Source organism: Rhineura floridana, chromosome 3 (assembly GCF_030035675.1).
Source record: "Rhineura floridana isolate rRhiFlo1 chromosome 3, rRhiFlo1.hap2, whole genome shotgun sequence".
In the NCBI taxonomy this organism is placed as follows: Eukaryota; Metazoa; Chordata; class Lepidosauria; order Squamata; family Rhineuridae; genus Rhineura; species Rhineura floridana.
This window is the reverse complement of record NC_084482.1, coordinates 76,679,073-76,705,009: the sequence shown is the minus strand read 5'-3', so window position 1 is coordinate 76,705,009 and position 25,937 is coordinate 76,679,073. Positions and strand designations below refer to the sequence as shown.

At 43.2% G+C, this 25,937-nt stretch overlaps 2 protein-coding genes across 3 annotated transcripts in view; one reads left to right on the top strand and one right to left on the bottom strand.

Annotated features, from left to right (window-relative positions):
• PTTG1 (PTTG1 regulator of sister chromatid separation, securin) overlaps positions 1-25,937 on the bottom strand; it is a 294,965-nt gene that overhangs the window by 216,073 nt on the left and 52,955 nt on the right. The window lies entirely within an intron of this gene.
• RTBDN (retbindin) lies at positions 9,419-25,825 on the top strand. 2 transcript variants are annotated; one of them, XM_061616740.1, is made up of 6 exons: positions 9,419-9,576; positions 17,372-17,545; positions 19,429-19,513; positions 19,819-19,947; positions 21,291-21,399; positions 24,233-25,825. In XM_061616740.1, exons 2-6 carry the CDS (start codon positions 17,374-17,376, stop codon positions 24,536-24,538), a joined length of 801 nt encoding a protein of 266 aa, XP_061472724.1. In that variant the 5' UTR covers positions 9,419-9,576; positions 17,372-17,373; the 3' UTR covers positions 24,539-25,825. The 2 variants fall into 2 exon arrangements, with proteins under 2 accessions (XP_061472724.1, XP_061472723.1); XM_061616739.1 differs by having other exon boundaries at positions 17,368-17,545.

Below are 25,937 nucleotides of genomic sequence, written 5' to 3'. Positions count from 1 at the left end.
GTCTATGGAGAAAACAGAGAGAAAGAGAGACACAACATTGCCTTACAATGTGGCTTGTCAAAAGATGAGGAACGTTCTAAGATACATGGTGGACGCAGAATACCAAACACAAGGTCTCTGATGGCTTAAGCCAAATTTCTAGTTGCGCCTGCAAAGTTTACATCATTTAGTCACCATTGCATGTCCTGTCAACGCTAAATAAACATCTCCCTACATGGTGGGGTCTTACACATGCCTTCACTGATTATGTGTCAAAGGTACATAACAGTCTCATGATGCCATTAGCTGGATTATGGAGCAAAATCCTGTGTTCCAAACTAATTCTAGTGCTTTGAAAACTCTGCCCCCAAAAGTCCCTCTCACCCTCTTGGCACATTGACACCAACGTAGATTCTATCATATGTTGTTAGCACCTTCTAAGCAATACTCTTCAACCGAGGCTGTGCTGATAAAAGGCAATATCCCTGTAGCAGTTTCAGTGGAACATTGTCAGAGCTCTTGCCATATATGGATCAAGAATTGCCAGATGTCCAAGCTGGATTTAGAAAGGGAAGAGGTATCAGAGATCATATCGCAAACATACGTTGGATGATGGAATGGACCAAGGAATTTCAGAAGAAAATCACTCTGTGCTTTATAGATTACAGCAAAGCCTTTGATTGTGTAAATAATGAAAAACTATGGAATGCTCTAAAAGAAATGGGGGTGCTACAGCATCTGATTGTCCCAGTGCACACCCCATACTCTGAACAAGAGGCTACTGTAAAGACAGAATATGGAGAAACCGATTGGTTCCCCATCGGAAAGGATGTGAGACGGGTGTATTTTATTACCCTATTTATTTAATCTATATGCAGAACATATCATGCAGAAAGCAGGACTGAGCCAAGATGAAGGAGGTGTGAAAATTGGAGGGAGAAATATCAATACTGTAATTTAAGATATGCAGACGATACCATACTACTAGCAGAAACCAGTAATTATTTGAAACAAATGCTGATGAAAGTTAAAGAGGAAAGTACAAAAGCAGGACTACAGCTGAACGTCAAGAAGACTAAAGTAATGACAACAGAAGATTTATATAACTTTAAAGTTAACAGTGAGGACATTGAACTTGTCAAGGATTATCAATACCTTGGCACAGTCATTAACCAAAATGGAGACAATAGTCAAGAAATCAGAAGAAGGCTAGGACTGGGGAGGGCAGCTGTGAGAAAACTAGAAAACGTCCTCAAATGCAAAGATGTATCACTAAACAATAAAGTCAGAATCATTCAGACCATGGTATTCCCGATGCTGGGGAAAAACAGAAGGGAATAGAAAAAGAGGAAGGCCAAACAAGAGATGGATTGATTCTATAAAGGAAGCCACAGACCTGAACCTAGAAGATCTGAACAGGGTGGTTCATGACAAATGCTATTCATTCATTCATTGGCGATCACTCATGGCCGAGTAAGATTGTCTTCCAAGATAAGGTCTTTAACAGTGGATCCGTAAGTGACTGTGGAGGCCAATTCTGGATCCACACAGCCTCCCACAGTGAGGACATAGGTTTCCAGATGGAAGATAGTCACGATGAGGATTTGCTTGATGTGCCTTCCGCTTAGGTCGTTTGTCCCTTTTGCCCTGTACTTGTGCTTCTTCAAAGTCCATAACACCTTTGATAATGGTCGACCTCCAATTGGGACGCTCATGGCCAAGGCTTCCCAGTTCTCAATGCTTATGTTACATTTTTTTAGATTAGCTTTGAGAACATCTTTAAACCTCTTTTGCTGTCCACCGATATTCCATTTTCCATCCTTAAGTTGGGAGTAAAGTAGCTGCTTTGGAAGACGGTGATCAGGCATTCGAACAACATGGCCGGTCCAGCTAAGTTGATGTTGGAGGATCATTGTTTCAACACTGGAGGTCTTTGCTTCTTCCAATACGCTAACATTAGTCCGCCTATCTTCCCAAGTAATTTGCAGAATTTTCCAGAGGCAGCGTTGGTGGAATCTTTCAAGAAGTTGGGAGTGGCGTTTATAGATGGTCCATGTTTCACAGGTGTACAGTAAGGTCGGTAGTACAATGGCTTTGTAAATAAGCATTTTGGTCTCCCTGCGAATATCCCAATCCTCGAACACTCTACGCTTCATTCGGGAGAATGCAGCACTCGCAGTGCTCAGACAATGCTGAATTTCAGCGTCAATGTCAGCTTTTACAGAGAGATGGCTGCCATGATAAGAAAAGTGATTGACATTCTCCAGCATCGCACCATAAAGTGGGATTGATGGTGCTACAGAGGGATTGGTTCTCACTTGCTGATGAAGCACTTTGGTTTTTTTGATGTTAAGCGACAGGCCAAGCTTTTCATATGCTTCTGCAAAGACATTTAGGATAGTTTGAAGATCTTCCTCTGAATGTGCAGAGACTACGTTATCATCGGCATATTGAAGTTCTACAACAGAGGTTGTAATTACCTTACTTTTTGCTTTCAGCCTACTGAGATTAAAAAGCTTTCCATCTGTTCGATAAGTGATTTCCATGCCAGTGGGAAGTTTCCCCTCAACAAGGTGTAGAATCATGGTGATGAAAGTAGCAAATAAGGTCGGAGCAATGACACATCCCTGTTTGACGCCTGATCCCACTTTGAATGGGTCACTTTGAGAGCCATTGTTATCCAAAATTGTTGCCATCATGTTGTTATGGAGGAGTTGCAAAATATTCACAAATTTATCAGGGCATCCAATTTTCAGAAGGATGGTCCAGAGAGCAGTTCGATTTACAGTATCAAAGGCCTTAGTCAGATCAATAAAAGCCATATACAGAGGTGGGTTTTGCTCCTTGCATTTTTCTTGAAGCTGTCGTGCAGTGAAGATCATGTCCACTGTCCCCCTGGAAGGGCGGAAACCTTTTTGGTATTCAGGGAGGATGTCTTCTGAGATAGGTAGGAGGCGATTTGTGAGGATCCTTCCAAGGATTTTACCTGCGGTAGCTAGAAGAGAGATGCCTTGGTTGTTCCCACAATCTGTTCTATCACCCTTCTTGAAAAGAGTGATTATTATGGCATCCCTAAAGTCTTCCGGGATCTCCTCCCTCATCCAGATTTTTTCAACGAGTTTATGAAGTTGTGTAAGTTCAGGCCCACCTTCTTTAAAGACTTCAGCAGGAATCCCATCAGGTCCGCTAGCTTTGTTATTCTTCATTTGATTAATGGCTTTACTGACTTCATCCAAATTAGGGGATACTGCAAGCTCATCTCTAATTTGTTGTTGTGGGATTTGCGAGAAGACCTCAGCAGCCACAATAGAGTTATGATTAAGAAGGTCATGGTAATGCTCTTTCCAACGTAGTGCAATAGACTCGTTGTCCTTTAGAAGTTTGGTACCATCTATTGAATGTAAGGGATTTGTACCATAATTTGTTGGTCCGTATATGGCCTTTGTGGCATTAAAAAAGCCCCATGCATCATGAGCATCTGCAAAATTCTGGATTTCTTGAGCTTTCTTTATCCACCAGCCGTTCTTAAGTTCTCTAGTTTTTCTTTGGACCTCAGCCTTTGCACTGGCATAGATTTTTTTCTTAGCAGCACAGTTAATGTCTTTTTGCCATATCTGGAAGGCTTTCCTTTTCTTGTCAATGATATGTTCAATCTCACTATCATTCTCATCAAACCAGTCCTGATGTTTCTTAGTTTGGTATCCAATAGTTTGTTCACATGCTGCAATAATGGAAGTCTTCAGTTTAATCCAGTGTTCCTCAAAGTTTTCATGGAGTTCCGTAGGTAGATGTTTCTTGAGAGTTGTTTGAAAGCAAGCTCACTTAATAGGATCTTGAAGAGCGTGGATGTTCATTTTACGTCTTGGTTTTCTTCCTTGGAGCCTATGTTGAGGAACAATATTAATGGCCATAGTGGATCGAATTAATCGGTGGTCTGTCCAGCAGTCATTGGCACTCGTCATGGCCCTGGTGCGGAGTACATCACGACAATCTTTGGCACGGACAATTACATAATCCAGGAGATGCCAGTGCTTTGACCGAGGGTGCTTCCATGATGTTTTAAATTTATCTTTCTGGTGAAAGAGTGTGTTTGTTTCATAGGGTCACCATAAGTCGTAATCGACTTGAAGGCACATAACAACAAAACACTAAATAGCCTTTACACACATACACTAAGGATGGGTGTACACTAAAACCTCAAATGAGCTTTGTAGTACTTTAGAAGCTAAAATGCAAGGTGTTGTAAACTGGTTGATTAGGAATTTGAATAAGAGACAAAGGGTTATATTGAACCAGCTCCTGCTCTGAGTAGACTCATTGAAACTAATAAGCATAAGTTAATAATGTCTATTAACTTCTGTGGGTCTTCTCTGAATAGGACTAGCATTGAATATTACCCAAACAACAAATCAAGACTGCTTTCAAACCCCTTTCCCCACTCCCACCAGTTACATCTTCCATCCTGTTACACAGAATTAGGGCACCCCTCCAGAAACCCCAGGCACTAAGGTTGGTTCAACTTCTCACCAGTTCAACTACTTTCAATTACACATTATAACCACCTTCCCCTTCTTACCCCTAAGGGACTGAAAGGGAGAAAGCAGAGGTCCTTGCTTGCTTCCTCTTCATCTCTTCTGCAATTTCTAAAGTCATGCAGTCCTTGTCCTTTTTATCAGCATAGTTCAGCAATGCAATAAGAAACCTTTGCGCTATATGCAATGGTTATTTTTAGATGACTGCTTAGTTTGGCTTAAGGCAGGTTTCGCAGGTGAACTGGAGGATGAAAGGGTCTGCCTGCATCTCTGTATGTTCCTTTTGTCTGAGGGAGGTTGTTTTATTGTTGTTTCCTTGGGCCCAGGGACAAACACTGCAAATCAGACTCAAGAGCAGTCAGATGTCATCACCTTGGGCAGCGGGGAAGACAACAGCACAGTGGGCATCGTCTAAAGATTGAGAGGGAGGGAGCAGGGATGACTTCCCTTCATAATAGATAGCAAAGAGAGGAAGCAGATTTGGTGACAGTCACTCTATTAAGGCCCCGCAAATCAAACAAATCTAGGCCTCCAGTGTTTCCAATCAATAGAATGTGATGGTTTTAAAATATGCTTACTACTATTTATATTACACTAGCAACCTCATACCTAGCATTGCTCGGGAATTGTAAGAAACCAAAACATCAGGGCATTTTTTAAATCAATGGTTAAAATCAGTGCAGTTTTGAAAGGTTCAGTCTACCATCTTGATTCAAAATTGTATCCCATTATATCCAAACATAGACAAAAACCTGCTCCTTGATCACAGGAACCACCACGCAAAATTTGATTATATTATCTTAAGAAGAATCTAAACACATAATGAACAAACAACTTTCAAAAATGTTTCCAAAATGCTGGTGAAAGTTGAAGAGGAAACACAACACAAAAAGACTAAAGTAATGACAACAGAAGATTTATGTAACTTTAAAGTCGACAACGAGGACATTGAACTTGTCGAGGATTATCAATACCTTGGCACAATCATTAACCAAAATGGAGACAATAGTCAAGAAATCAGAAGAAGGCTAGGACTGGGGAGGGCAGTTATGAGAGAACTAGAAAAGGTCCTCAAATGCAAAGGTGTATCACTGAACACTAAAGTCAGGATCATTCAGACCATGATATTCCCATTCTCTATGTATGGATGTGAATGTTGGACAGTGAAAAAGACGGATAAGAGAAAAATCAACTCATTCAAAATGTGGTGTTGGAGGAGAGCTCTGTGCATACCATGGACCATGAAAAAGACGAATAATTGGGTGTTAGAACAAATTAAACCAGAACGGTCACTACAAGCTAAAATGATGAAACTGAGGTTATCATACTTTGGACACCTAATGAGAAGACATGATTCACTAGAAAAGACAATAATGCTGGGGAAAAATGAAGGGAGTAGAAAAAGAGGAAGGCGAAACAAGAGATGGGTTGATTCCATAAAGGAAGCTACAGACCTGAACTTACAAGATCTGAACAGGGTGGTTCACGACAGATGCTATTGGAGGTCACTGATTCATTGTGTTGCCATAAGTCATGGTCGACTTGGAGGCACATAACACAAACACACACGCACACACAAGTTTTTAACATCTTTATTGTATTTCACAGCAACGCTGCAAGGCAGACCACAGTTGCTAACATTTTATAAAAGGGCAAATTAGACATAGCAATGCTCAAGGCCACACAATGAGCCCTGGTGGGTGTGGGACATAAACCTATGTTCTCCACACCCAAATCCATCTTACTATCTATTGCCACCTGCTTTTCTTTTCTTTTACATTATGTTGTCTTTAAATACATTTGTTACCTCCAATTTCTTCTGCCAGACATCAGCTCCCACTGCAAGCAGCTTGAAAATGCAACTTGAAATGGAAATGAACTGCCTTCAAGTCAATTCCAACTTATAGCGACCCTATGAATAGGGTTTTCATGATAAGCAGCATTCAGAGGTGGTTTATCATTGCCTTCCTCTGAAGCCTAGAGGCAGTGACTGGCCCAAGGTCACCCAGTGAGCTTCATGGCTGTGTGGGGATTCGAACCCTGGTCTCCCAGGTTGTAGTCCAGCACTCTAACCACTACGCAACACTGGCTCTCTAAAGTGAAACTTAGCTTGTTAAAACTCCAGTGATCAGCAAGTCCTAACACAACTCGGAATCACTGCCCCAGAGTTCATAAAAGACAGAGACTCACGTTCTCAGAATCTGAGTATAAGAACACCTTGCTGGATCAGATGAAAGCGTAGTCCAGCATCCTATTTTCCATAGAAGGTCCCAGGTTCAATCCCCAGCATCTCCAGGTAGGACTGAGAAAGACCTGTCTTGAAACCCTGGCTGCTGCCAGGCAGTATAGACAATGCTGAGCTAGATGGACCAATTACCTGACCTGACTTGGGATATAAACCAGCTTCCTATGTTCCCTATGATATGAGAGCAATTAGACTATCCTCTTTGTGACCACCACCACCAGGTATTCAGAGGCATACTGCCTCTGATACTGGAGGAAGCATATAGCTATAATGGCTTGTAGCAGGTGATAGTCTTATCATCTATGAATTTCTCTAATCCAGGCGTGGGGAAAACTACAACTTCCATCAACCCCAGGAAGAATGGCCATTGGCCAGGGATGACGGCAGTTCTAGTTCAGCAACATCTGAAGGACCAAAGGTTTCCCCCACTTGCTTTAATCCACTGTTAAAACTATCCAAAGTGGCTGCCATCACCACATCTTGTGGAAGAGAACACCATAGTTTAACTAAGTACAATGCGAATATTTTTTTTTTTGTCCTGAATCTCTCATTAGTGAGCTTAATTGAATGGAAGATGGCAACAAAATGTGCCCTATAGGACAAGTATTCTGGGCAAGTTGTGATTTGGAAACAGATATCACAATAATTATGGGGCAAGTGTATGATTATTCTTTATCTTGTCCAACATAGTTGCCCACAAATGCTAATTCCACATCCTGTGGTTGCCCTGTGTCTAGTGAGAGGCCTCTAATTTTATTTATTTATTTATTAAATGTATTAGTCGCCCATCTGGCTGGCTGTCCAGCCACTCTGGGCGAGGTACAAAATAAAAACATACAAATACATTAAAACATTAAAAATCTCAATAATAAAACCTAACCCACCCCAAAAGCCTGCCTGAAGAGCCGGTGCAGCTCTCTCGGCAGCTGAGTTACATATTGCCAGTAATCTGCTCCTGTGAGCAGCCTGGCTGCTGCATTCTGCACTAGCTGCAGCTTCCAGACCAGATACAAGGACAGCCCCACATAAAGTACATTATAGTAATCAAGTCCCAGCTTCCTCTTCCAAGTGATGTTAATCTTGCGGAGAATTGAACATCTGAAGTGTGGTTCAAGGGCTTTCATATACTCCATGGTAAATTGTAGCAGAAACCAGTCATCAATATTCATTCAAGAGGCTGGACCCTGAGGGGTATGCCTGGCACTGGAACCTGGCTCCATAGCATCAGATTTATAGCCCTGTCTCTGTTGTTCTTTCAAACAGAAAACACTAAAGTCCTTCAAAGTTGGACAGTAACTTTCTTCTGCTGCTGGTGGCACTTAATGGCAAATAAATTTAATAATAGTTTGATCATGCCTTACAATGGGCATCTATCTATATTGAAGGCTCAATACTTCATCCACACTCAGGTTTGGCCCTGAAGAAATAGTACTGGGGTAGAGAAGCCACAACAACTCTTCTTAATGACAGATTCATTCATGAGACAACTGTTCTCCCACTTCTGGGCAATTGTTTCAGTTATTCCATGGTGATATTATCTGGAAGAGGGAACCCATCCCACAGCCCCAGCAAACCTCAAAACCTAGCTTGCCTTGGGAAGTGAAATTGTGAGCCTAGGCTTAATCTGAACTAGCACTCAGGTATCAAGGCTAGAATGTGCAAGATATTGAGCACTGACAATATATGTGATGGAGCCTTTGAGTATGTGCAGAATGAATTTCCTTCTCTAGCAAGTAACCACCACAACTAGGACCCACACATTTGTGACTAAGGAAAGTAATAACCCAGGAAGGGCAGAGCGCGGCAGGGCTTTTCTTGTGGGCTTGAAGCCTGTATAAAATAATTTTAGAAATTAATCATATTGTGAAGGGTTATTAGTTACAGTAAATATACAGCTGACTGACCAAATTAAATTCAGCATCTGTTTTGACCCAGCTTCATATGGATCTCACTTTCCAATAACTACATTAATAGATTTTTATTTATTTCTCACTATTCAGTGAAACAACTGCAGCAGATATAGAAGAATGGGAAAGAAACACTATTTTCACACAAGACACAACTAGCTTTCGACGGATTCACGGAATATAGATCTCAGCCACTAAATTGAGCCTCTGTAGTCAGGGACAGTACACGGCTCTTTAGCAGAAGCTGGAAGCAAACCACAAGGACAGGTTCTCTGTGTGCATGCTGGAGACGACTGGAATTGTGGACTTTGGCCTGATCCAGAAAACTAAAAATGTAATAAAGTCGCCATCTGTTTGCCCTGCACGGAGACTATCCTGCGCAACATGGGGGATGGGGTGGGGTGGGCAACTCTAGGATCAGAGCCCAGTGAGTGCGCCGCTTGCTTGGTGAGGATACGTTGGCTATTTGTTTTCCCATGCAGCGCCTAACACTACACCGCCAGTTGTAGCAGTCGCACTGTAAATGTGACCCAGCAGCAGCTGTGGCAGCGGCGGTGGGACTAGGCAAGCCCGGTACCTGCCTGGCCCCTTCTCCTTTGGGCTTCTCCCTCGGGGCGCTGTCTTCCCTAGCAGAGCCGAAGGCTGACTGGCGTCTTGCGGGGATGCGGGGATGCGGGGCGGGGCGGGGGAGAGAAGAGGGATTGTATATTGCTGCAGCAACAACCGGAGGCGGTTTCATTCCTCCGAAGCAGAGCGCGGTGGGGGCAGCAGGGGCGCCAGCAGCACACGCCAGAGTTCTCCTGATCAGAGATCCGGGCACGCTCGGCTGAAGCTCCAGAAAGAGGGCACAGTTCTAGACAAGGGAAATCCTCGTCCGCAACATTTGTCCCAGCGGCAGCCTCGCCAATTTCAGGTAGGCGTCTTCCAAAAGCCCTGGCCATGTACAACAACAGCAAAACTGCTGATTTTACCTGTCTGGAGCCGCGATGCTCTGAGGCATGGGGTTAAAAAAGGGTCAGAGACAATTGCCCCGATCACGCGTCATCTTGCAGCCAAAACAAGGCGCTGGTGGGTGGGTCCCGCGGTCTGCGTCCTATAGCGACCAGGAGAGAAGCCCTGGCTTCTTGGGATGCACACAGGCACAGAAGAATCGCATATTGCAGAGTAATGGACCTTCGACACTCTTCACGTCTCTATATTCCACTTGCAATCGGGGTGGTTAAAGTGGATTTCCTACCGCTCTATCAATACGATTTGTGATTCCAGTGGGGATTTTAATCCGTGTTTGGGGGTTGTGAGGATGGCAAGGGATGCTAGTTCTTTCGCAATAGTTATTCAAAAGCAGAGGGATGGGATGTTTCCTATGTTAGTCTCAAGAGACTGAAGAGATTTTAGGGAACGGAAAACGAGAAGTTCCTGTTGGGTTGTTCCTTTTTGCATATCAGATGTCTTATTCGTAAATCTGCCTACCTTTGACTAAAATCGATGGGCTTGTTCACATTTAATGTGGCGGGATCGGGAGAAAGAACAGTCCTGCAGAGTCCACGCTTTGCCTTTATGGTAATTGCAGTCTAGGGTAGAGCACCCCTGCTTATGACTAATTGTAAGTGTAGCGAAGTGGGTCCATCATTTGCCATATACTATAGTGGGATCCAACTATAAACTTCCATCTGCAATGTTTAACGAATTGATTAGGTAACTGAGTAGAACCCAACTAAAAATATGCCCCAATTAGTAAGATTTTTAATATATATTTAAAAACTTTCAAAAACTGTTGGGAGTAGGCATCATCCTAGAAGAAGCATCTTCCTTTTTCTATCACACATGAAACAATGCTTCTTCTAAACTGATGCCTGGTGCAACACATTCCTTTACAAACAATTAAACATTTTTCCTTTGAAATTATTGTTAGTCATATGCACATATAGGCAGATTTACCATGTTAATAAACTAAAACTCCTATGATGACTGTAGTAAGATTTCTTTAACTGGCTGAGAACCCTAATTGTAACTGAGTCCCAGTGGATTATTGTACAGCTGAGGTATATCAATTTTCGGAATCAGCCTAGCTTTGTATTAACTTCACCCCTCAAAACTCTCCTCTGTTCCTCTAGTGGAAATACACCAGTGGGGGTAATGAAGAGATGTTTCTGCAGTTAGTGAATTGAGAAGGAGGGGGGAACAGAACATCTACAGCAATAAAAATTAACTCTTTGGTGACCTGACCTCTCCTTAAACACTGGGTGCCTACTCTCATTCAAATACCTAGCCACATAGGTCAATGGTAAGAAGACTCTTGGACAACACTAATGATTTCATGTGTGGGGAACCTTTGGTCCTCCAGATGTTGCTGAACTACAACTCCCATCATCCCTGGCTGTTAGCCATGCTTCCTGGGGCAGATGGGAGTTGCAGTTCAGTAACATCTCAAGGACCAAAAGTTCCCCACACTTGCATTATTTGAACCATTACATTGAACAGCATGGTCAGAAGATAGGCATGGCGAGTTACCTCCCTGTTTTAGTCCCAAAGAACAACAGAAACAGAATGAGGAAAATTAATTTGGACAAGACCTTTATTAGGCTAACCAACATGTCAGAAATTAATGTGCAAGCTTTCAAGTTCTCCAGAATGCTTCATCAGGCTAGATGGCAAACAAAGCAAGTGGGGCAGCAGATGGGGGGAAGAGAGAGAGAGAGAAATTGGCTGATGGTGAAAAGGCTTAAGCCAGATGCATTCTCCTGGCTTTCACCACCAAGCATTTTTTCTCCCTGCCCCTGCCTCCCGCACTTGCCTAATAAAGGCATTGCCCTAATATGGACTGTGCCATTTTTCTTGTGGGCCAACATGGCTACTTTTGCTTTTGTTAGAATAAAGAAAATTATTTGCTTTGTTGGATCAACTTCCGACAGCATACAGTGTGCAAGCTTTTTCAAGTAACATCAAGCTCTTAATTCATTCTGCATATTTGGGTACTCTTACATCAACAGATCTTGACTCACTAACAGCGCAAGCTAATGCATATCAACTTAGATGTATGTCTTTGAGTTCAATGGGACTTATTCCCAGGTAAATATGTATAGGATTGCAGCCCAAATAATTCACATTCTTTGTTTTCTCTCTTGACTAAGCTCTACACACAAATATTTACCACAACAGAAACAAAGCTGTGGTTTTCTGATGCACGATAGAATTTGAAAAAGGACTGGCTGTATGCACATTTTATATAGATGTACTGAGTATGCCCATGTGACATTATCTTGAGAGAGAGGGAAGCATCATACCCATCAAATACACCAGGCTTTGTGCTGGAAGGAAGGAAGGAAGGAGACTGAGACTCAAGCCTGAAAGCCTGCTCCATAATCCTACAGTTACCCAATATTGGACCAGTTTCTTCTCTTTTGACTTTCAGGCGTCTCTTTAACACTATTTTTTTTAATAATGATAGGTCTTTGTAGCTATTTTATTTTTTATTTTTATTAGCCAATCACCTTAATGATTATCTGTATTTTTATTTTTTATTTTTAAATGGTGTTTTATGTTTTAGCATTGTACTTGTCCTGATATTTTCTGATATGGCAGTACAGAAAATGCTTTTTATAAATAAATATGCAGGAAAGGCATTTTGTATATGGTCAGAGGCACTTTCTTCTATGTCCTGAGGCAAAAATATATTGCCCTTTATATTAAAAATGGTTCTGGAACTGAGCCCCCTCCCTTCAAATTAAACCCTATCTGCTTCTTTCCAAAAGGTGTGGACAGAACTCACTGAGGTCTAGTGATTTGTTCTGCAAACTGCTGCTGGCAATATTGCTAATGGCCATTTGTTTACAAGACATTCCCTAACTAGGAGAGTTTCATTCTATTCTTCTTGAGATGCCTGCACTGGTAATTTTACACATAGCTGTTGCTTTCTTCTGCTCCACCGACTTTGGTCACCTGAGGACTATTGATGGCAGGAGGGAGGTGGGGAAAGCAGTTGCTCAGGGCATGAAGCCAGCTTCTTTGAGTTCTGCCCCTAATCTTTGTTGGGATTGAGGCCACCAGAATTTTCCAGGCTGCTAGCCAGAGAATAAGAAGGATAAATCAGAGTGAGGCCATCTGAGAGTCACAGTTCAATGTCAGTCAGTAAAGGGAAGCCAAACACAGGGCGAGGCCTTTATACCGCACAGACTGGAGAATTTACTCCCCTAACCATTCAGGAGCCTAAGGCAAAATTGGGGCCTGGGGTTTCTAGAACAGAAATGGGGAGCCTGGAAAGTGGAGGCTTTGGACCAATGGACACAATGTTGATAAAATGTGAAATAACCGAGTTCAAATCTATGCCCTGCTAAGCAAAATAAATACTGCAAAATACTGCATATTGAAAGTGTCATTAATTTATAGTTTATGGGAAAAGGATCATCAGGCAGGCTCTGAGTTGGAAGAATGGCCATTATAAAAGACAATCTGCAAAGAAATAAGCAAAGCTCAGCTGAAGCAATTAACTTAAGAACGTAAGACAATCCTGCAGGATCAGGCCAGTGGCCCATCTAGTCCGGCATCCTGTTCTCACAGTGGCCAACCAGATGCCCCACTGGGAAGTCCACAAGCAGGACCGGAGGGCAAGTGCACTCACGTCTGGAGTGCTTCTGCACTAACCCTTTTCTCTGAAACTGGCGTCGCTCAGTCAGGTAGTTATTACAGAGCATCCAGATGAGTTTGCTGCTAGACTGCTGCATTCTAGTACTTTCCCTGTTCTCCTATCTTCTTTGTGTTATCCCTCCTTCTCCCACCACCACCCATTTTCAATGCAACTGCAGCACCAGACTTTCAAGTGTGAACTTGCAAAGCACTACTGACAAATCTGGTGGGAGCAGTGGGCCATGCGGTATTTGGTGAAGCCTCGCTACATTGCTTGTCTTGGATTTCCCCACATCACTGCCACCATTATTAGTCTTGCCTCTGGCCTCACAGGACAGTTTCAAAAAGGTTAATGTTCCACAGTTACCTGCCTGGGAGAGAGAGCAGAGAACTTGATTCAGCTTCCTCCCACACTCCTCTCCCATCCCCAACAAACACATGATCAGTATTGTTTTTGGTTAAACTAGGATATTAATTTCCTTTGGCTGCTTGCACTTCCAGGATTTCATATCCTGCAACATTATTTCTTCCTCCATTACTTTTCCACAGCCTCCATTTAATTTGTTCTTCTTCTTCTTGGGGGGGGGGATGATATTTTTGTTCTAAAGTGCAAATGCCCTAATAAAACATAAAATAAAATAATGAGAAAATTATCACTTTTTTTGTTTTATTTTTGCTGGGGTTTACTATGGTTGGTGCAATAACACACCACCCACTTTTGACTTTGTTGTGGGGATAGGCACTGCAGGATAATGGGTAATATTGTGCTTAGTGTGGAACTGCTGTGACAGACCTGCTTCCTGTTGATTACAAATGCTTCACTAACATTAAAAGGCCTCAGTAGCACTAAAGAGTGTTCTGGATGCTGGAGTATACATCTTTTGTTTCAATTGTAGGAAAGACTCTTTTCAGGGGATCAGAACCAATCTAAGGCAAACATTTTGCTAGCAGATCTACAGCTGAACCTACCTAGATGAACCAGATTTAAAATTTGGTTTGATTGGCATTTTATGGGATTCTAAGGGCGGCTATGAGGTACATGTAGCCCTCCTGATGTTATAGGGCTCCAACTCCCATCAGCCTCAGCCAGCATGGCCAATGGTCAGGGATGATGGGAGCTGGTAGTTCAACAACTTCTAGAGGACCACAGGTTCCCCATACCTGTCTTAGGGGCTTGAGGGAGTATGTTTAGAGTTTAATACAGCACTCTATTGACTAATTTTTCTGGGAATATGACTTTGTGGGTCAGGATTTCTCTCCCTAAAAAAAAAAATAAGTTGGGAGAAATTACACAAGAGTCCCCCACATTTGGGCACAGGTGATATTCTTCTCATATGGCTGCCCTGATGGGGCTGCTTTGTGTGGGGGAATGTTGACTAGAGCAAAGGTGGCATCCTCTCCCATCATTGTTATTTAAAACAATCTTAATATTAACAAATGTTAATTAAAAGTGTGGAGCAGAGTAAAATCACGTGAATTTGAGGAATAAAGTGACTGGATGTGATTTTATAGATTAGGTGATAAGATTTGGTACTGAGCTCTGCTTACAAGCTTGGGAGACAAAAGCAGAGTTAGTCCTACAGACTGTGCAACATTGCTGGGTCCTTTCTCTCTACCCTTCTATATAGATGTGATTCCCCAACCGTCAGATATCTACAGCATGCCCTAGGGAAGACTCCACATGGCCCAGACTGGAGGCATTAAGGAATTTTCTTCATTGGCTAGTCCCAAATTGGTTTTGAAGGGAAAGCCTGCTGTCAAATTTCACCTGGCCCTCTGCCTCCCAGGATCCAAGGTGACTCCCCCTCTAGAGACTTCATGATCTAATCCTGCATCTGGCTTCATATTGTTGCAAATTAGGCCACCTCACTGAAATTAGACACAACAAAGGAAAGGAAAGAGAGGGTGTCACCTTGCCCTGAAGATACTTGCTATGGGGAGATTTTGCTCTCTGGCGCATTTTGCACAAAGGCACAGCAGTGAAAGCAACCCTGAGCATGGATCATATATACTTCACTCTCCATCATTTCCTTCTTGAGTAGAAATCCATTATCTTCTCTTGCGCTGCCAGGAAATCAAACAGCAGGGAATCTTTGCACCCAAAACTTAAATGAAAAATGTATGTCTTCCTGTTCTTTTTGATCTTTAGAATGGACTCATTCCCTTTAGCGGATGCAATGCTGGGATTGTAGGAAGCATGAAATAAATTTGAGGGAGGGAGCTGGAAGATTTGTTCCAGAAGCCAAATTTGAAAGAGGATCTAGTTGACTGTAGCAGTAAGTTGGAAGCCAGGCCTGATGCACTCGATGTACAACCATGAAAACTACTTCTTGTCTATGCTCTTTCTCAGCCTGTCATGCAGCCTTCTCCTATGGGGTACCCTCATATGTTTTTGGACTCCAACTCCCATAATCACTAGCCAGCATGGCTAATGGTCAGGGAAGATGGAAACTGTAGTCCAACATCATCTGGAGGACACCAGGTTGGGGAACACTGGGCTAGTATATGGAGCAATATGACCTAGTTGACACTGTACAATATACTTCAATATACCTACCTTTCTTTGTCTATATTACCATACCATGTCCAGGCATATTAAAACACATTGCAACATTAATTGAAACCCACATCTCCCTCCAGATATCACAGAAGATACAGCCAACACACCTAAGGGCTTGCCTATGGCAACACGATGAACCCTGGTATACAGCCAGGTTGGCTCAGGAGTACTGATGTAGAATAGCCTGGCATCACTGATGCCCACAATTAATGCCAAACTTCTTGAGTAACCATACCTTTCCCTGTGTCCTTCTTCACCCTTCCCACTCTCTGCTAAGATGCTAATGACATTTTTGTTGCTGGTAATGTAGGGACATACAAACCTTTGAGCTGCACAGAACTCTTCATCAGAATAGAAAGGCCCAATACATTCTAGAGGAGTTGAAGTAGCAGAAGCAGAAGTGATGTCATGTGAACAGCTAGGATTGCCACTTTTTAAATTGTAAAGACCAGGCTACATGCAATATTGGCCACATGCATATACAGATGTGGCTAAACTGCCCATTTTTGTTTTGAAGAAAAAGCCATCACAAGGTCCTGTTCTGGAAGGTGCTCTCTGATCCAGATTGGTGTCTCCAGGTGTTTTTCTGCTGAAAATGGCCTCCTGCCTGGCTGGTATTTGCTCCCAAATGTTGTTTGCAGTAGATAGCACTTTTAGGGGCAAAAAACATTCAAGAGAAAGTGGTTTTCTGCACATGTACACAGACACAAAAGTACAGGGACCCTATCCTGATTGGGAGGATATCCTGGATTAGAGCCCCATGGATGTTTTTGCTCCAGACAAGAAGTAGCCAGGTCAAGCATGCTTGTTTAAACACATGACATCCACGTGTAGCTTGGCTCTTAAATGGTGGTTTGATATGCAGCAATTAGTACAGGAAGCTTTTCTAAAGTATGGAAATTTGTCACCTGCTAGTTGCTACAGACTGAGCCACTGTGAGAGGCTGACTGAAAACTTTTGACACACCTATAATCCAATCTCACCTGCCTGCAGGTGCATCCCCCAGCACCATTCATGGTTGTATAAAGGATGACTTGCTTACAGATGGGCAAATTGTTACAGAATTAACATGTATCAATCGGTTCAGCTTTTAAAAAATGTAACTTTAATCAGAGAATGCAGGAGCTGCTCACATTACCCAGGCTGGAGCTGTCCCTAATCTGGGGTGTTGAAGTCTGCATGCTTTGAATTACCTGGGGGGAGTTAACAGCAGCTGCAGGAGGCTTTTTTAACTCTGAAGTCAAACAATGAACAAAGGAAAGGGCTGTGGGTACAATTCTGTAGTGGCTTTATCAAAGGATAGGGAGAGAAAATGTGCGGGAGTTGTGGGAATGCGACAGAGATGAAAGCATGATGTACACATGATCACTCTGGTGGGAGCTAGGACTAGGAAATGGGGGGGAGTCCATATTGTGCAATCTGACTGGCATGCTTCAAGACAGCAGAGAAGCTATTTGATCTAAACTGGTATTTTAGACAATCTAGTATTTTAGTAATCCTCCCCCTCCCTCTTATTCTCAGGTAGTCATGAGAGGTGGTGGTGGTGATGGCACTGTCTGGATAATGGGTATAGCTTGGGCACTGGCAGTGTTGCGAGCCAGTACTATGAGCATGGAGGACCGCTGCTTGCCTGGAGGGAAACACAAAGCCAGCCCAAGCCCAGAAGGACAGCTGGGAAGCTGCCAGATCTACGCAGAAAGTGAGTATTGTTTGAGGGCATGAAGGCAGAAAGAGGAAGAAGTTACAAGGTTTGAAGAGTTGTAGGGCAAACAGGAAGCCGAGCTCTGAATCCAAGGTTGTTCTGGGCATTTCCCCATAGGTTTGAGAAAGGCAGTCTCTGAGAAAAGCTGATGAAATGAAAAAAAATGAGATTATCAGAAGCAGACCTGTACATTTAATAAGTTACACAGAAGAGATGGTTTCAGTTGGCGATATTCTCTCTACCCTGTATTACAGGGCTGGCTAGCCTGTAACACTCCAAATATTGGTGGACTCCAACTCCCATCAGCCTCAGCCAGCATGGTCAGGGATGATGGAAACTGGAGTCCATCAACATCTGGAGAGCCACAGGTTCCCCATCCCTAGTCTAACAGTGGCACCTGAACACGTAATGGGAAAGTATGACCCATAAATTTGGTGGCATTTTAGTCCACATGGGATTATCTTATATCTCTGTCTGTAAAGAAGAAAAATCTCCCACGTGGAAAACTGAGTTAATCTTTAGATTGTCCTGTAAAGGGTAGTTTTGTTTTAATTAAGTACAGGGAATTGCAAGCATATTTTTAGTAGCGTAATATTCATGTTTTGTCCTAATAAGGTCATATTTTGTACAATGTGCTGTTGGTCTGTCACAAAAATATATGGATAAATTTGAAATAGCAATAGTCAGTCAACTATATTCAAGAAAAATGTTATATGATTATTTTACTATGCAACCAAAATGTCTATGCACACACATTTGATTTGGACAATAAATATGTTGCATAACAACCAAGTGTGCCTAAGAAATGATGGGAATGCTGCTATTAAGCAGTAATTATATGTGACTCTATGACACTCTGTGGCGCAAAGTGGAAAGCGGCGGTAACGCAGCCGAAGCTCTGCTCACGGCCGGAGTTCGATTCCAATGGAAGGAGGAAGTCAAATCTCCGATAAAAAGGGTCAAGGTCCACTCAGCCTTCCATCCATCCGTGGTCGGTAAAATGAGTACCCGGCGTATGCTGGGGGGTAAAGAAAGGCCGAGGAAGGAACTGGCAATCCCACCCCATATATACGGTCTGCCTAGTAAACGTCGCAAGACGTCACCCTAAGAGTCGGAAACGACTTGCACTATAAGTGCAGGGACACCTTTACTTTTTTATATGTGACTACACTGAACAAAAGAACCACAAGTTTCCTGTTATGAGCCTTTAAAGTAACATTTCCCAAATTGTTCACTACAGAATCCAGGAATTTAATTTTCTCTTGGTTCAGGACCCTAACTCAAGAGAGCCAAACTCCAAACAGATCAAAAGGATTTGCTTTTTTCAAAAGTTAACAAATCTTCCTCATACATTTTCAGCCTCGGCTGTTTTTTGAGGACGGGGGAAGGCTAGTGAGAATAACATGTGTTTCATTTGGAGGCTGCAATTATCACATAGCCCTGGCTGATCAAAATTTAACTGCTTGAGGTGGCATATTCCAACACATGTGAGCAGTATGCATTAGTGGAATGTCCAGGACTGCAGAATCATAAGGAATTGCACATAAGGGATTAAAGGAGGTGCTATAGCAATTCCTGTTGCCTGGTTGAGTTTTTGGGAAACTTTGGAGGGTTGTATGAAGCAGAGGCCATAGAGACTGCGTGGAAAAAAATAATGGGACATGTGATAGGAGTACAAAGTTCTTATCATTGATGGTCCACTGGGGAATTTATGTATGCATTAACTCATCACAGGATAACCGATGACAATTTTCCTACACCCAGCTTTTTGGGCAATACCTGCAGCTGTTGTAGTCATAATATGTAAGGTCGACAGAATTGCAAATGGCTCATCCCAGTCCAAAAGAATGGAAATGCTGATGGAAGGATTCTTTCCACAGATGCCTGTTGCTCACCAGAGTTCACCCAGGACCTTTCCAAAGACAATGACATTTACTGGAACCGCTGTGGGAGCCTTAGCAGCAGGTCAGACACAGATCCAGTCTCCTCATGGGGGCAGCCATGCCTGCTCTAGTGCATGTGTCCCCTTTCCTACAACTGGGCCCTTTCAATAGGTCTGTTCTGAAGCTTTCTGCTGCAACTAGTCTTGGAAGCTACCGAATAACTGGGTGGGTGGGTAGGATCTGCTGCTTGGTGCAACGCATTTCTTGCTTCCCATTTTTTCTTAACAGCCGCTCTTGAGATGTCTGTACTCTAAGGGTGGCCCTGGCCCTCCCGTGTTAGGAATCCTCTGCCTTCTTGATGCCCTAACATTTCCTTCTCCTCTGCAGATGTGAGGAGTATCTACAGCAACTAGAATGTTTCTACCGCTGCTCCCCCATTGCTGCCCAGTGGCCTCATCCTCAGCGACCCACAGCTGTGCTGGGTGTGCCCCTCTGCCAGAGTTTCTGTGACCAATGGTGAATGAAGGCTCCTTGTCTAGATGGGTGGGCATCCTATGGGGGGATGAATAAATAGGGAAAGATATTGAAATAGCAGAAGAGGAGAATGTCAGCAAATGGCTAGTGTCCTATTTAAATGAATTAAGGTGATGAAAGATATGTAGACCAATCAAACTAGAGGCTGCAATTCTGTGCACTCTTACCTGGGAGTATGTGCCAGTGAACACAGTAGGACTTACTTCTGGATAAACATACATGGGATTGCAGTACACACTATACATTTAAAGCATATGACTTCCTCCAAATAATTCTGGGAACTGTAGATTACTGCTCACAGAGCTATAATAACCAGCACCCTCAACAAACTATGGTTCCCAGGATACTTGCAGGGGGGAGACGTCATGTGCTTTAAATGTATGGTGTTTACACAGGTGGCATAAAACAAAATGTGATGCCATTTTAAGACGGACAAATGGTGAAAGACATACTTTTTATCTTTAAAAGCCCTTTATAAATTCTGAAGAATCAGTGTCATTTTCTCCATCAGTTCATCACTGTGGGCAGTATTCAACTAAATAATTACATGAGCAGAACACTTCTGCTTGTACAACAGGACTTTCCACTCTCTCCTCCCTCAAGACTGTTTCCAAATCTACTCCAGAGGGTTGGGGGAATCCCCAGAACAGATTTAGAGGGGGTGCGGATGGAGGAGAGGGGGAAAATGTTCTGTTGCACAAGGAGAAATCCTTGTGCTGACAGAACATTCACCTTAGCACTACACCGAATATAACCCTATGACTTGGGACACTGTCTTTAGGCAACTTGCATCTCCCTTAGAGTGCAGCCAAATCCATTTTGGAATAAAGAACCTGGAGGTGGAGAAGCCTAGTCTAGTGCAGCAGTTGAACTGGATATCAAGGAAATACACAAACCTTTTTGAAAGACACCCCCAGCTAACACAAATATACTTCCACTCTTTGGGCCCAGGGCAATGGGCTGCTGGTGGTGGAGACAAATGGACGCAATGCTATTGGCAACAAGTCTGGGAGGAGATTGATTTAGGGAGAGAGTACACAAAGGTGAGACTCTGTCAGGAATGAAAAGGATTGGGGTGGAATCTGCAGAAACCTAGGGTCATAGCTTCATAAAGCTTAGTCATAAAGCTCTCAGGTTGACTTTGGGTTGCACACTATTACTCAGCCAAATATACCTCACAGAATAGTAGTAAGGATAGGAATGGGATGGGGGGCTGAATCATGTGCATTGAATTGAGCTCCTTGGAGGAATGCTGAGATATAAACATAATAAAAGAATTAAAATTCAGCTGCTTTCCTTATTGCCCCATCTTATTGTCACCTCAGGTACGATGCTTGCAAGGAAGACTTGACCTGCGCTCGTAATTGGCTTATTGACTGGCACTGGGGGCCTGATGGAAATAACTGCAGCCAGGACTGCCTCTCCTATGGTCAGGTGAGGGCACTAAAGGTGACAATTAACCCCACAATGGGTGCCATCTTTGGCTCCAGCCTAAGTAGTAGTTTCAAATCCTATGTCTCAGCACATTAAGAGCCATCTGTACTGAGCTATGTTTGGAAGGGGTAATTGTTGGGGATTGAAAGAGGAACCAAACCAAGCCAAGGATTTCAATGTTCCTGAAATCACATAAAATATGAGAAAGGGCTTTGTAGGTTTTATCTCAACTTGTGGGGCCATTATAGAACAAGGTTTCCAGTCGTCAAGGGAAAAAGCTTAACAAGAACATGCTGCCAAAGTATGTACATAGAGGTAGCAAATGTCACAATTAGGGTGTATTTTCTTCTTCTTTTAAAACAAATAAATCTTGTTTATGTGATGACTTGCTCATAATTCATCTTTGTAGGAAGCACTGTTCCACCGTGGAACGACAATCTGAACGGATGCTAAGAAGGGATTTTTTTCAGAACTGTTATTGGAACAATCAGTAAAAATACTGACATAATATGTTGATTAGCAGATTTTTTTACATGTTGTGCTACAGTGTTCTATGTCAGAAAAAGAAAGTCAAAGCTAAAGCCAGTATCTGAAGAGAGCACTGGGTTTCATTTTTCTTTCTTGCTATCTCTGTATTGCCTCTTACATAGTGAGGAACTGCTTCCCTCAAGCTTACAAATAGGCAAGGGGATTCTCCCCATCTCTTGCAGCCACATGGTGGTCATCTGAGTTGAGATGTTAGAGAGTGTGCTGTTCTCAACATACCCAACCCTTTTCCTCTAATCATCAGGATTAAAAGCCTAATTGAGGAAGAAGAAAATTGTTTATATGCACATTGTTAGCAAGAGGCTGGAGATTTCAAATGTCTGAGATTAATCTGATAGTATTCAGATCAAACTATTGATGAAGACACACGTAAGATCTATAGCATAGTCTGGCCAGTTGGGAAACAAACTCAAGCACCAATTCTTAAACAATTATAATGACCAGCTGGCACAGAAATAGTTCAAGGGCAGGAGGCGCCTGATAGAACTGTCCTTGCAGCAGAGCTGACGGGATGAGTTCTGCTTCCTCTCTCTCCCACTGAGGCAGGCTGATGGAATACAAAATAAAAGCATCTCACCTAAAATCAATTTGAGACAGAGGGATCTTCACAGCCTGTTTAAAAGCCAGTGCTGATGGGGTCAGCCATTTATCACATGGGAGGGAGTTCCACCAATGAAGGGACACTATAGCTTAAGCCTAGTAAAACAAACCAAATTCAAGGTAGTTGAATTCTATACTTCTAAATGCTCAAACCTCTCCAACGTTTCCATGAAAGATGTACAGGGCACACAAGAGTAAGGGACAATTTTAGTCAATGAAGCCTCTGTATCTTGCAAAAAAACCAAACCCGAAACTAAAAAAAAACTAGCTGTAGTTCAAAAATCTGGTGCTACAAGCCCAGGTCAGCCGAGATGGAAATCTCTCATATTATGTAACTTTACATGACATGTTTCGGCCTTTACCACTGGAGGCGAAGCCAATTCCTGCTGACTGCTGGTAGTCTTGCAGTGTGACAGTCAGTTGCACCTTGGGGCACCTAGCAGAGTTTGTGTCTGGACACAGGAATGCAAGCAGGCAGAGAGCAACAGCTTGGCTGGGAGCTTGTCAGAAGGAATGGGCAGTGTGTGACTGACAGTGTGACAATGTCAGTACCATTTGACTCACTCCCCCAATATTTTCCTACCAAGGATGACAGACAGGATTGCTAGAAGTGTGTGGTGCCTGGTGCCCTTCAGAAGTGGTGGAACCGTCGTTTTTAACCTGCTCCCTCCCCATACCAGGATTTGCACTGCATTTAAAAAGTAAAAAAGGACATTTAATCATGTGCAGACAGGGTGCCATGGTATCCCCACAGAGAAGTATCAACTACTCTCTACACATCAAAGGTTAGGGAGAACAGTGTGCAAGGCCCTGAGTGTGATATCCTGACAAAGTCCTCATTTAGAAATTGAGTCATATCAAATGTTCTTGAATGCATGCATTTTATGGACACACACAGACACAATTATAACAAAGTCTGACTGAACCACATGATGATTCACAGGGTGCTTGTCTCCTTTTGGGCGACAACTAAGCAACAAGTCCCTCCCTTGAGTAAACCCACTAATGAGCAAGCAGCAGATTCAGTTTGTCTGGCCCTCCACCATGAGGTAGCTGTTGTATAGGTCTTTGCAGGCAGAGCTTCTAACAGGTAGCCAGGATTCTAGATGCAAAGACTATACTAGGCTAAAACATACCTTCCCCTGACCTCTGCCACCCTGAGAAGGACTTACCTGGTGGTGCTCCAAAGAAAGAAGAGACTGCCTGAATCATCCACTCATGCTACAGCAGGCCTCTCAGACTTCAGCTTCCTTCAGCCCAGCCAGCATGGTCAACAGTCAGGGATGATGGGCCCTGAAGTCCAAAAACAGCTTTCTCTTCCCCTTGCCTGCCTGCTTGTGTCTTGCATCTCTACAGTGGGAGTTTAGTTTGAAAAACTAAAAGCAACAAGATGATGCATTTATCATTCATTGTATTGCTCCTTCCTCTCCCCCTCCCTTCTAAGCCCAGGCCAGTTTGATTGGGAAGTACTCTTCCCTTCAGCCGCTAAGGACAGAGCCATCTCTGGTGGAAGTCTCTGGACCCTGGGCACCATTTGGTCATTGAATGGCAATCTAACTTGATTATTTTAGTATTGCTGCCCCTCTGCTCCTGTCCTGGAGAGTTGTTCAGACCATAATTCTGCACTGAGGTTGCATAGGATAAGAGTCTTCCACATTCATCACGTCCCTTCTCCCTTCTTCCTCAGATGTACAAGGATGGAAAGGAGCTCTGTGAAACCATCTGGGACGATTCCTTCATAGCCAGCACTGATCCTTGTGACTGCCTGACACTGACTGCCTCTGATGCAGCCTTTTCAGTCTCGTATTCCCATCTTCAAGATAGAAACAGAATTGAGGAGTCTGACACCACAAAGAAGGGCAGCAAAAGAGAAGGCCGCGTTGGCCCAGGGGGGCTTTGCACAGGCAACCTGCTGCTCCAGCGCCTGCAAAGGAACATGCAGAAGCGCTCAGTCTTCATGGAAGATGTAGAGGGGAGTGGGAGTGGGTTTTGATCCAAGGCAGCCACCCTTCCAGGGGAAAACAACCCCCTCCCCTGTGATTGTCTGGGGCTTGGGGGGATCGCTTGTGATCTATGCAAATCTGTCATGTCTCCCGTTACCAGCTTCATGCCATCTTATATAGCTAGCTCTGTGCAACCTGGTGCGGCCATGGCATAGGAAGCCAATGTGGCACCGGAGCAGGGCTCCGAGTCCTGTGCCCTAGAAGTAGAGGTTCCTTCACCAGAGCACCACCTTCCATCTCCTGTAAACTGGCTCCATGGCCACTGCTTTCCCTACACTCTGTTTTGTACAGGTACAATGAAAGGGTTAGAGAATAGTTAATGGTGACATCTTCACTCCCAATTACTGCTCCTCTATGTTCTGCCAAGAGCTGGCGGCTCCGAGTGGTCCACAGTCAGAATCCCCTCTAGCGCTGAAGGGGAGGGGGAGATGGCAGTCCTTCAAAGGCTCTGGTTTCAGAGAGTGAGGGGTTGCATGGGCTGAAAAGAAAGACGTGAATGAAGTCTACCCAGGTGATTAGCCCCAACCGCTGATACGACTTTAGGTTTGTCTGTAGGACTGAGCCACAGTGAAAGACCCTTCACTGGTTGAGCTCAACATGGAAGCAGCAGGCAACAGAAAGATTACTGGCCATTAGGTAGGGTCCAAGAGTTACAAGGTTGGTTTTAATGGATGCAGTTACAGGTTTGTATCCAGTGAAGTTGCAGTAGACAAATGGCTACTGAACGATTAAATTGACTTATAACTTGGAGTAGCTTTAATGTTTATGCAACCAAACTCAGAAGGGGGAAGGGAAAGAGATTGTGCCACTAGTGTGGCTAAACGTAGATTGGTTATAATTTTAATATTCAGTGTGTGTATTAGGGAACAGTTTCAAATATTCAGTATAAAAAATACATAGCCTCCAATGAGAGAAATAGTCAGTGCCATATAGAGTTTGTACTAATGAGAAAAGTAGTCTGCAAATAATTTTTTAAAGCATCCAGTTTTGGGTAGGTGGAATAGAAAGACCCCAGGAGTCCTCTTGCCTGTCTCCTCCACATCTTACGCAACACTCCTTGAACTTCACCACATCAGTCTCAGAGTAGATTGTGCAACTTCTTTTTGTAATACTGTCCACCTTCTGTCCGTAATAGAACTTTCTCTCCTGCACACACAGCTTTATCATTTGCCTTTTCATGTTCTTGCTTGTTCACACTTGGTCATGTTTGTTGCCAATTGCACATTATGCATTGGGTCAAACCTATTAATACTTGTGGAGAAATTAAACAACAATGTATGCGAGTGTGAGTTTGTGAATGAATTTGTAAAGAGCTACCAGTAGGTATCTCGGCAAAGAACAGCCCCTTTCCCAGTTTTCTAAATGCCAGCCTGAACGGCAAAATGAACT

What these genes read in the sequence shown, in the direction of transcription:
- RTBDN (XM_061616740.1), top strand. Translation starts at nt 17,374, where the DNA reads ATGAGAGGTGGTGGTGGTGATGGCACTGTCTGGATAATGGGTATAGCT. An exon ending in CTGCCAGATCTACGCAGAAA is followed by an intron (nt 17,546 to 19,428) that starts GTGAGTATTGTT and finishes TTCTTTCCACAG; the next exon opens with ATGCCTGTTGCTCACCAGAG. An exon ending in ACTGCCTCTCCTATGGTCAG is followed by an intron (nt 21,400 to 24,232) that starts GTGAGGGCACTA and finishes CTTCTTCCTCAG; the next exon opens with ATGTACAAGGATGGAAAGGA.